At 47.4% G+C, this 11,503-nt stretch overlaps 1 protein-coding gene across 5 annotated transcripts; it reads right to left on the bottom strand.

The window, feature by feature from the left end:
- Positions 1-808: 808 nt before the first annotated feature.
- Elof1 (elongation factor 1) lies at positions 809-4,524 on the bottom strand. 5 transcript variants are annotated; one of them, XM_076871182.1, is made up of 5 exons: positions 4,459-4,501; positions 4,086-4,134; positions 2,007-2,140; positions 1,780-1,850; positions 809-1,495 (listed from the first exon to the last, which is right to left on the bottom strand). In XM_076871182.1, exons 3-5 carry the CDS (start codon positions 2,120-2,122, stop codon positions 1,431-1,433), a joined length of 252 nt encoding a protein of 83 aa, XP_076727297.1. In that variant the 5' UTR covers positions 2,123-2,140; positions 4,086-4,134; positions 4,459-4,501; the 3' UTR covers positions 809-1,430. The 5 variants fall into 5 exon arrangements, with proteins under 5 accessions (XP_076727297.1, XP_076727306.1, XP_076727276.1 ...); XM_076871191.1 differs by lacking the exon at positions 4,459-4,501 and adding an exon at positions 4,248-4,442; XM_076871161.1 differs by lacking the exon at positions 4,086-4,134 and having other exon boundaries at positions 4,459-4,524.
- Positions 4,525-11,503: the final 6,979 nt, after the last annotated feature.

Here is an 11,503-nt window from a genome sequence, read left to right as displayed (position 1 = left end):
ATTCCCCCCTCTGCATAGCCCCAGAAATTTCTTACATCCTTCCCTCTGTACCACTGAGGACTCTGAAGCCAGGTCACCTGCTGCCCAGGTTCCATGAGGCCAAGTTCAGGTGCTGGATCTGCCCAGGTTACCAGGGTCAGGGCTCCTGCCACCCTTAAGACCCTCTGAGGGCAGGTGCACATCATCAACAAAGCACATCTACCCGCAGTCTTCTGACACTCCCCGCAGCCCTGCAAACAGGTCCTCTCAGTGGACCAGTATGTTTCTCCAGGGTTCCGCCCCTGACCACAGCCCCCAAAACATCCCATCAACTGCTGTTCCCTGGACTTATAAGGAAGATCACAGGCCGTGGAGCCAGCCTGAGTTCAAGACACAGCTATGTCTTTCTGGCTGAGGGACCTCAGTGGCCTCCTTGTTCTTGGGCCTGTTTCCCCATTTGTAAACCTAGGGTTACCTTGCACCCATCTCACAGGGCAGCTGTTGGGACATGGAAATAACAAGTCCTGAGAGCAGTGTCAGGTATGGGGTGGCCTTGAACACTGCCTCCTCTGTACTACCTCCCATACCCCAGGGTTTTCACTGTGACTTCTGTAAACACCTGGCCAGATGTGTCTGCTCCATCCTATGCACTCAGCATTGCCCGTTTCACCCTGAATGCTTCATGAATGAATGAAATATTGAACCGTTTGAAGGACTGACAGAACCCCACCTCCAACCAGTGACCGCTACCTCTTAAGTGCCTCACCCTAAATCCCACCTCCTCTTCTGGCGCTGGGGTAGACACAGAAGCCAAGAAATCACAGCCAGCCAGGATCTGCATGGGCTGCTTTATTGAAGGGCTAGTTGATTGACAGCTATCCCCACACCATTCATTGCCTCCTCTATAAAAGCAGCTCACATTAACACAGAGCTTCCTAGTTAGCACAGGGGAGCTGGCCTCCTACTGAGGCCCAGCTAAGGGATCTGGGGATCGTGGCTCTGACACCCAGTTACAGGCACTGGGAGGAAGGGAAGAAGGGCGGGAAATCCTGTTCACACAGGTGAGGTGCTGGTGAGGTGGGTGAGGAGTCCAGGGAGGTCCTGCTTCAGACTCTGGTGGCTTCCCTTGCCCAGGATGTCAGGAACCTACCCTGAGGGAGCTAGGGCTCCAAAGCCACAGGAGGCTGGGGCTGGAGAATGGAGCAGTTCAAAGGAGTCTGGAGCCAAATGAGGCCAGTTTAGGCCTCTCAGGCCCAGGAGACCCTCAATTCCACCCCAAGTCCACGTGCACACAGCCATGCTTGCAGCCACACCAGCTCACTCATGCTCACACCCATTCCATACACACAGCTCTGGACCCACACCCTGGACCCCTGGAATGTCTCTGGATTGGGACCCAGCAGGTGGGTCCGTGGCAGGCAGGGCCACCAAGGGGTGGGTCCTCTGTGTTGCTACTGATTGGCTGCCTCACAGGCATCTATCCAATCGCTGTACACATCCACTGGTTCTGACAAATCTGAATTGCTAAGGTCAAGGACAATTAGTGGCACTGGACACCCCCCCACCATATACCTCTGTTCACCTTAGTGGCAATCAGACCCCTGCCCTTCACCTTGTTACCACATGTAAGCCAGTGGCACCCATTCTTCTGGGTGGCAGTGGCCCTGTGCCAGGCCACAGTGGGGCTAGAGGCGTAGCCCCCTCACCCTTAGTGATCTGCCCCTAATTAGCCCACCCTGGGCAGGACAGCTCTGACTACCCCTGCCCCTCCCAGCCAAAAGCTTCATTTTCCAAGGATACATGTGATGGGCGTCTGAAATTCCTCTAGGCACACGGTACAAGAGATAACTCCGGTATTGCGAGCACGGTCCCTGATATGGGATAGTGAGGTGGAGAGAATGATGAGCAATAAGCCCTTGGTGACCCCCCCATTCAGGAGGACTTGGGGCAGGATGGAGGACTCCAGGCAAGGGGGAGAGACTCAGGTACCCAATGGGGCAGGAGGCCTCACCCAGCCCCTCACTCACATTTTCACGTCACAAGACTTTTCGTGGTTGCAGAAAGGACAGGTGAATTGGGTCTCCAGGGTGCCTGTCATCTTTTTCTTGGGGGGTGGTTTCCGTTTTGACTTCCTGCGTCCCATGGCTACAGGTGGGCAAACCTATGGAGGTGAGGGAGGGCAGAAGTCAGAGGCTCATAGTAGCTGGCAGTCCTGAGAAGCAGACTGGGAAGGGGCCTTGGCAGTGGCCCATGGAATAGGGAGGACTTGTACAATGGTGCCCAAGCTCTACTTCAGGGGGCTGAAGTTCCCAATCCCAAGGCAGAAAGACAGTTTCCTCCCAGTGCACTCTGGGTGGCCTCTAATCCTTGTTCCCCAACTTACTTAAGCTTTCTGTGCCCTGGTTTCATTGTCTACAAAACAGAGGTTAAGGATGCTACCTCAGAGTCCATTAGATCACTAACACACTTACTACCTTGCTCATCTCTTAAAATGTCAGAAAACTACCTCTTCATCCTCCAGCTACCCATTTCTCCGCAGGTTTTTCTCTGCTGCCTGTGTTGCCTCCCATTCTTTATACTTCTTGTCACTCAACCAAGGTCATCAAAGCCAACACCAAGTCAGTCCCCTTTTCACGGCACTGGACACACCGATCCCTCCCATCTTTCCCCTGTAGTTCTCGGGACCCCAGCCTCTCCCTGCCCACTGCCTCCCTGGTGGTCCCTTCTAGCCCTCCAGTCCTCTGCTGCTTCTTCAGCCTCCCCAGTAATAAGAAAGTCCATGAGCTCCATCTTTTGGGCCTCTGCCTGCTCCCTCCACACACCTCCACAGAGGTCCTTGGGCTTCATGCATCCCACCTCTTCAACCTCCACCACAGACCCAATGGTCTCCTTGTCTTGGACACAACTTCACCTGATGTCTATGAATGTTTCAAAGTAACATGTCCAAAATTGAGCTCCGGGCACCTCAACCTCTTCTCTTGAAGCTTTCTCCATCTCAGCAGACAGCACCTCCATCTTTCCAGTTTTCAGGCCAAAACCCTTGAACTCATCCTTCTTGTTTTCTTTCTTCCTCACACACCCTACACCAGACTCTGCCCCTGCCCTTCTGAAATACATCCAGAACCTTACCACTTTTCATCACCTCTAAGGCAATCCCCATGGTCTGAGGTGCAGTAATCTCAGCCTCCTCATTCTAATCCTAGTCTTTCTGATCTCCAATTCTGCCTACCTCCTTCTAAGTATAGATTCCACAAGGGCAGGAATTTTTGTTTTTTTTTTGTATCCTCAGAATCTGGAATTGCTCATGGCCATAGGGTTGCCTTCTCCCTCCAACATATATTTACTGAATGAGTGAGTAAGCAGATCCCAGGAACTCTGTTCAATCATACTAATGCTGCAACCAAAAAGGCAGGCAAGGTGTCTGTTCCTGAAGTTCCAATGGAGGATGGCAGGCTTTTATGAAGTAAGCACATAAGCAAGAGAATTTCGTGTATTAGTAAGTGCTATGAAGGTTATTAAACAGGGCTAAGTGAAAGTTTCTGAGGTGAGGCTGCTCCAGATAAGGGGATTGGGAAGGACCCTTTCTGGGTGTCAATTAAGCTGAGGCTCAATGACAGGAGGCAGTCATGATGCCAAAAAGTGCAGGCAGAGGAATGGTCAACTGTAAGTGCCCTGAGGCAAACTGGTTTTTTTTCCCCAGAGTGTGGCTGTAGCCCAGAGAGCAATGAAGAGAAGAGTGTGAAATGCAACAGATCAGCTAGATCCCACAAGACCTTTAAGTTTTAAATAAGGTGCCACCTGGTCTGTAGCCCATCTTGTCACCAGTGTGTTTCTTTTTTTTCCTGAAAGCTCAGCTCTGGCTACAACAAAAATCAGCTCAGGGTGCTCAAAAAAGGCAGTTCTCTGACTAATCCTAGACCTCCTCCCATGAGAATGTCAGTTCTGCAGGGACATGTTTTGTTCACTGCTGAATTCCTTGCACGCATTGTGCCTAGAACACATTAAGTACTTAACAACTACTTATTGAATGAATAAATAAGTCTCCTGAATGAGAGTAAGGGAGGGGGCCCAGTATCTCATTTCACCCGGTGATCACAGCACCGCACCTGAGGAATCGATTCTGCCTTGCACAAGAACCAGAGGTCCAGGTGTGTCCTATGGCAACGAAAGTCCAAACGCGTCAAGGGAGAGCTGGGAGAGGGTTGATCCCCGCCCCCCAAACTGCCGCGACACAAGAAGCGAGGGGCGGGCTGTTTCTCCAAGCTCACCGAGGCCTGGACGTCGCCTCCCGACGACCACCCGAAGGAGGCAGGGCCAGAGCTGCCCAATTTGGAGGGCTAGGGTCCGGAGATCAATTTCCCCGACCAGCCGCCCCCCAAGCCGGGGACCTGGCGGCTGTTCCAGGACCGCGTGCGTGTCCCAGAGCAGAAGAACGACCAGTCTGGCCCAGTCCCAACGCCCGCCCGCGCGCACGATCACCTGCACTCGCCTTCCCTCGGTGCAAAGGCCCGGTTCGCCCGGGAGACAGTGACTTCCGGCTCTCGGAGGAAGCGGAAATCCCCTTCCCTCTCAGGTCCCGCCCACCCCGCCCTAGGAGACCGGGCGAATAGGCCCCACCGCCTCCAGCTGCTTCTCTGTGCGCCTGAACTCAAATTTCAGGCAATGAGGACACAGTGCGCCTGCGCAACGGCCCGTACTAGTTGTAATTGTTGCACCGCTTTGTCGCTACTCTTACTTTCCAGTCAAGTTCCCGGGATGGACTGTTCTGGCGCTTCAGGACCAAATCAGTGCTGGGAAGGCGGCCTCGCGGTGGGCTGCACCACTTGCATGGTTTCTCTCAGTTCTAGCCCTAGCCCCTTTTCTTCACTGCCCACCTAGACCTCCACCTCGGGCACCCTATTCATTTCACAATCCCAGCCTTGAATAGTAGCAAATACCCTTAAGGCTAAATGAGGTTTGTGGGGGAGAGTATAAGAAGCTGTCCTCAAACCCTAAGAGCATCTGCAGTTTTCTCTTAAAAATTCAAGTTACATTCAGCAAGTCAAGAATCTGTATTCCTAACTAGCTTCTCAGCTGGTCCAAGGACTACACTTTGAGTGCAGAGGTTAGATATGGAATAGAGGCCATGTGAGACCTTGTGGGCCTTGTGGGCCATGTTAAGGCCTTTATTGGATTTTGGGTTGAGGTTATGTTTGGTTTAGGGGTAGGGTTTGGTTGGTTCTTGTTTTTGCTTTCTGATCTGGGTGCTAAGAAGCCCACTCCAGCTGCTTAGCGAAGAATGAGATGGTAGAGTGGAGCTAAGAGAACATTTTGAAAGCTCTAGCTGTGATTGGACGAAAGATGGTGTTACAGAGCTCTGGTGCCTTCCATGAAACTGAGGCAACACAAAGGCCCGCTCCAAACCAGATTTTTGCAATTATGTCAGAAAGATTTCAGTCATACTGTTCAGAGTAACAGGCCCGAGTTAATTGAAGGGCTAGAAAAAGAGAACAGGCACTCTCTAGGAAGACAGTAGATCCTCTCAGAGGGGAGGGGGACATTTCAGTACCTCCTGTCCTCCAGTTTTATTGGGAGTCCCAGGAAAGTTTCCAGAGAATCCCACCCAGGAGCCACCTCTTTCTTATGTCTTAACTTTTGACTGAGCAGGATGACACCAAACTTAAGTTCCTACTGCCATGGCAACTCTAGGTCACTTTGATCCATGCTGATCAGTCTAACTGGAACCTATTCTTACAGATTTTCGTTAGGGGAAATTAAACTTACCTCCTTGAGTTCTGGGATCTGGTCTTTGTAAGGGTCTCAAAACCCCCCTGTATTCGTCAGGGTTCTCTAAAGGAACATAATCAACAGGAAGTATAATTATAAAAAGGAGACATACTAGCTTGGCTTATGTGACCAGAAGCTGGATAGTCCACAATGGCCGTCTGCAGGCTGGAGATCTGGAAGAACAAGTAGCTGCACAGTCCAACAGGCTGAAGCCTCAGAACAAGAGGGATCAACCCTAGTCGGAGACTGAAAGCTTTTGGAGAATCACTAGCAGAGTCTGCTTTGGAAGAGTGAAGAAGTGAGAGTCCAGTTCCTCAGATGATCGCAGCAGCAACGAAGAGACCGCACTCAAGAAGAACCGAGCTTGCATCTGCTGCTGCCGCCTTGTTCTTCCAGCTTTTATTCCATCCAAGCCGTCATCCTATTGGGCGGTACTTCCCACACTTAGGGAGGGTCTCCATTTCTGTTGGCTATCCCACATGCCAGTCATTCTTAACACACCCACATCGGCACACCTATAATCACCTTAATCCTTTCTATTTCTTAATCCAATCAAGTTGATAATTCTAGCCCGGTGTGGTGACGCATGCATGTGATCCCAGCAGTTTGAGACGCTGAGAAGGGACAATTAGGAATTTAAAGCCAGTCTCATCAGGCATTCAGTAACTCAGTGAGGCCCTGTCTCTAAATAAAATACAAAATAGGGCTGGGGATGTGTCTTAGCGTTTGAGTGCCCCTGGGTTCAATCCCCAGGGGAAAAAAAAAAGTTAACAATTCCAATTAACCATTACACCACCCACTTTAATATAACTTGGATTCTTATTGCCATTTCGGAGTCTGCAGTTCTCCTGCAGACAACAGGTAATTCGCTGAGGAATGAAACATTTTATTGACTTAAGCCAGAGAGGGCTGCAGGTAAATGGCTTTTTTTTTAACAATTATTTTTTAGGGGCTAGGGATGTGGCTCAAGCGGTAGCGCATTCGCCTGGCATGCGTGCGATCCTCAACACCACATACAAACAAAGATGTTGTGTCCACCTAAAACTAAAAAATAAATATTAAAATTTCTAAATATATATATATATATATATATATATATATATATATATATATATATATATATATATATTTTAGTTGTAGTTGGACACAATATCCTTATTTCATTTATTTTTATGTGGTGATGAGGACTGAACCCAGGGCCTTGCACATGCTAGGCAAGTGCTCCACTGCTGAGCCACAGTCCAAGCCTGGTAAATTGCTTTTTTTTTTTTTTTTTTTTTTTAATATTTTTTAGTTATCAATGGACCTTTATTTTATTTACTTATATGTGATGCTCAGAATCAAACCTGTGCCTCACACATGCTAAGCAAGTGCTCTACCACTGAGCCACCACACCAACACCCCCCCGCCCCCCGTAAATTGCTTTTTTAAAAGAGAAAGCATGTGGGGGTCTGCACAATGGGACTATTTTATAGAATTCTCCTCTTAACCTCCTGTTCCTATTGCTCATGTCTCTGTAGCCCCTATCAGTGTCCTAGGCTGGGGTAGAATTAGTGGAGGTGGATGGAAGTTTCCACATCTAGAAATCTAATGTGAAGCCAAATTTTGTTTTTTGGACCTAGAATGGGCAGAGAAAGGCCCCAGAATTCCCCCAATTTAGTGAGGACATAAAGGATCAACTCAATGCTTCAGTGCAGCAGAGAAGGCGTATGGGTGGAAGGGGTTGGCAACTCATCTGAGAGGTTAGGGAGGCCTGCTGCTCAGGTGGAAACCAGAAGTCTGAGTAGGAGTAAAACAGGCAGGGAGCACCTATCAAATTTATGATGGAGTGAAGCAGAGAGAAGAGTTGAGCAGGACTTTTTGTTGTATAGAGCACCTCGGTGCTGCCTCTTACTCAGAGGAGGAATGCTGAGGGGAGATGTTTGAAAGGAAATGAACCACTGCTTGGCCCTGGTGAATGTGAGACAAATGGAGGCATGGAGCAGGCCATTGGAAATGGGAGTCTGGAGCTTGGGAGAAAGTCCTAGATGGAATTTTAGGAGTCATTAACATGTGGAGGTTACTGGAAGCCCTGGGGATAGAGGAGGTCACTTGGTGTCAGGGGTGAGGGGCAAAGGACAGTGAAGAGGGCTCAGGAGGAGACCAGGAGTATCCACCTCAGACCTTAGCAGGAGACCAGTGAAGTAGGAGGAAAAAGTTGTGTATCTTTTCCTGGAAGTCTCCAGAAGAAGGTGTTTCAAGATGGGAAAAGTGGTCAGATGTATCACACATCACTGAGAGTTTGAGGAAGATGAGGAAAGAGAATTGACCATTGACTTTGGCAATGTTTTGATTACTAGGGATATTGATAAGAGCTGTTTCTTTTTTGTTTGTTTGTTTGTTTTGTTTTTTGTTTGTTTGTTGGAGGGGGTACCAGGAATTGAATTCAGGGGCATTCGACCACTGAGCCACATCCCCAGCCCTATTTTGTATTTTATTTAGAGACAGGGTGTCACTGAGTTGCTTAGCATGTCACCATTTCTGAGGCTGGCTTTGAACTTGCAATCCTCCTGCCTCAGCCTCCTGAGCCGCTGGGATTACAGGCGTGGGCCACCATTCCTGGCTGATCTGTTTCATTTTAGCATTCCAGAAAATAATTTTTAATGCAATTTATTTTAAATAAATGGATCTCCAAGATGTCCCCTAGGGGGCAGTGTTATCCTTGGAACTGCCCTGCTGGAAGACCCTTTTCTCAATGCTGGCTGAAAGCTGAATACACAGGATGGGAGCACACCATACATGCAACCTTGCAACTTGCTATTTCCAATTATTGGTTTATACATATTCGCATAACTCTTGTTTTCAGTAGCTGCCCAGTCCATAGTGCAATTCAGCCATAGTGTATCCAAATATTATTCTGCTAATGAACAATCTCAAGAGCTTTTCAAGTTTTTTTTCCCCCGTGATGAAGCAGTAAAAGTCCTTGGACCAACATCCTTAAGACTAGCTATTTTATTGTGTAGGATAGATTACCAAAAGATGACATTGCTTAGTCACAGGGTGGGTATGTTCTTCAGTTTGCTTGAGATCAACAGGTTAATGTTCTTTCTTTTATTTCTCCTTTTCTTCTTTCCTTCTTCCATAGGTTAGTCCATCCATCTTTCTTCCTTCTTTTGAGATATAATTTACAGACAGGGAAACAGCTTGTTTTTACATAATGACATTTGTTGTAATACACATGTCACAACTATGAAACCATCACCACAAGCCAGATAGTGCAGATCTCCAAGAACTTCCTTACCCTTTTTGTGTTCCTTTCCTCATCCTTGCACCTAGCACCATCTGCTCCACAGTTTTCATAAAGTCATATAAACAAAATAAAGTGACATGTAAGTTTTAAGTTTTGTCTCTTTCACTGATTGTATTACATGATACATATGAGATACACTCATTTTAGCTATGTATATCAGTAGTATGTTCCTTTTTATTACTGAGTTGTGTTCTATTAAATGCTTGTTCCACAGTTTATATATACTTTCATCTGCTAATAATGTTGGGTTATTTCCAGTTTGGGGTAATTTCTTTTTTCTTTTCTTTCTTTTTTGTGTCTCACAGAACTGTTATGATTTATCTCGGGGGAAGGGTGGCAGAATGGGCCACCCCCAAATATGCCACTTTGTCATACAAATTATTCTGAATTAGAAGCTGTTGAAAGTCAGTAGGTATAAGAAGCCCCTTTGACCTTCTTTGCTTCCCCCGCCCCCTCAGTGCTAGGGATGGAACTCAGGGCCTTGCATATGCTAGGCAAGTGCTTTTCCAGGGTGTTTACCTCTCTTTGCTTCTTGAATGCAAGAGATAAACCTCTAGATGAAGATGCCTTCCCTAAACCAAGAGGAAAATAATATCCATCTTTTCAGAAGACAGAAGTCACAACTAAATACAATTTGTTCAGACCAACCTATATATTTTTAGGTATTTTTCCACCATTAACTGCCCTAGCCCATGCCCCTTTATCTTATTATATTTTCATAATTGACAATTGTGTCCAAATCAGTAGGTAAGGTATTGGACTCTGCTTCTTTGGGTCTTCATTTCCTTTTGAGGGCTCTTGTGTCTCATAGAACTTATATTAAATAAACATGCATGCTTTTCTCCTGCTAATCTGTTTTATGTCAATTTAATTATTAGTCTCATCCAAAGACCCAGGAGGGTAGAAGAGGAATCCTGTCTTCCCCTACACAGGTCTCTGGTGGATGTTCATTTTCACCTTTTACTGTGACTTATTTATTTTTAAATTGGCTAATTTAAAAAAAATTCTTTCTTTGTTGTGGTGCTAGGGAGGGACCCCAAGGCCTGGTGCATGCTAGGGAAGTGCTCTACCTCACTCCCAATATTTTATTTTGGTACCAGGAATTTGAACCAGGGGAACTTAATCACTGAGCCTCATCTCCAGACCTTTTTATTTTTTGTTTGAGACAAGGTCTTTCTACATTGCTGAGGATGGCTTTGAACTTGCAATCCTCCTGCCTTAGTCTCCTGAGTCACTGGGATTACAGGCATGGCCACCACTCCTGGCCCAAATTTATTTTTGCATATGATCTAAAATAGGGTTCAGGATTTGACTTCGTATGACCAGGCAAAACTCACCTCCTTTCCCATGAAGCTGCATATCCCTCAACTTATCATCATGTTCATCTATGATTCTGAATTTGTTCCTGGATAGTCTCTTGCTGTTTGCAGAGCTGATATCATACTGCTTTGATGATAGTGTGCTTTGTCTTATCTTCCTACTCATGCTTCTTGGCCTGGAATGGTGACTAGGAAGTGGCAAGGTCTCACTCTCAGTGACATTGTCTGCTGGTGATATGAGGATGCCTGTCCCTTTCCCAGCACCTGGTGTGCCGCCTGGAATGGGGAGTTGAAAATATCCAAATACCCAAGGTGGCTGAAGCCAGTAGTGGTTGTTTCGGAAAATTGGGAAGAGGTGAGACCTTATGATTAGGATGGGGAACTTTGCCATCATGGTCCTTGCATTTAGAAGTCTTTTTCTCTTTCCCTCCCTCCCTCCCTCCCTCCCTACCTCCTTCTTTCCCTCCCTCCCTCCCTCCTTCTTTCCCTCTCTCCCTCCTTCTTTCCCTCCCTCCCTTCCTTTCTTTTTTGGTACTGGGGGTTGAACTCAAGGGCACTCAATCCCTGAGCTACATCTCCAGGCCTTTTTAAAAGTTTCGAGACGGGTTGGGCCCAGTGGCACACACCTGTAAATCCCAGAAGCTTGGGAGGCTGAGGCAGGAAGATTGTGAGTTCAAAGCCAGCCTCAGCAACTGCAAGGTGCTAAGCAACTCGGTGAGACCCTATCTATAAATAAAATACAAAATAGGGCTGGGGATATTGCTCAGTGGTCAAGTGCCCCTGAGTTCAATCCCTAGTACAAAAAAAAAAAAAAAATTGAGACAGGATCTCACGAAAATGCTCAGGCTGGCCTAAACTTGCAATCCTCCTGCCTCAGCCTTCAGAGTAACTGGAATTCCAAGCGTGCACTGCCATGCTGGGCTCTAAAAGGCATCTTTCTAATGATGGTCAAGGGATAGCTGGTAATGTTTTCTCAGTTTTCTCAGAAGACCTCAAGGGCCATTGCCCACCATGCCTTGTTCCTCAGTGTCCTTGGGTCACCAGCTGCTTGTCTCAGAGCTTTGTTACTTGGTGCTCATGGAAATTAGTGCACAAGAGGGGGCCTGGGTTACAATCCTTCTCTTTGCCACTCGTTTCCCATGTGACATTG

Source organism: Callospermophilus lateralis, chromosome 1 (genome assembly GCF_048772815.1).
Source record: "Callospermophilus lateralis isolate mCalLat2 chromosome 1, mCalLat2.hap1, whole genome shotgun sequence".
Classification (NCBI taxonomy): domain Eukaryota; kingdom Metazoa; phylum Chordata; class Mammalia; order Rodentia; family Sciuridae; genus Callospermophilus; species Callospermophilus lateralis.
Note: the sequence above shows the minus strand (reverse complement) of the source record. Positions and strands in the feature narration are given on the sequence as shown.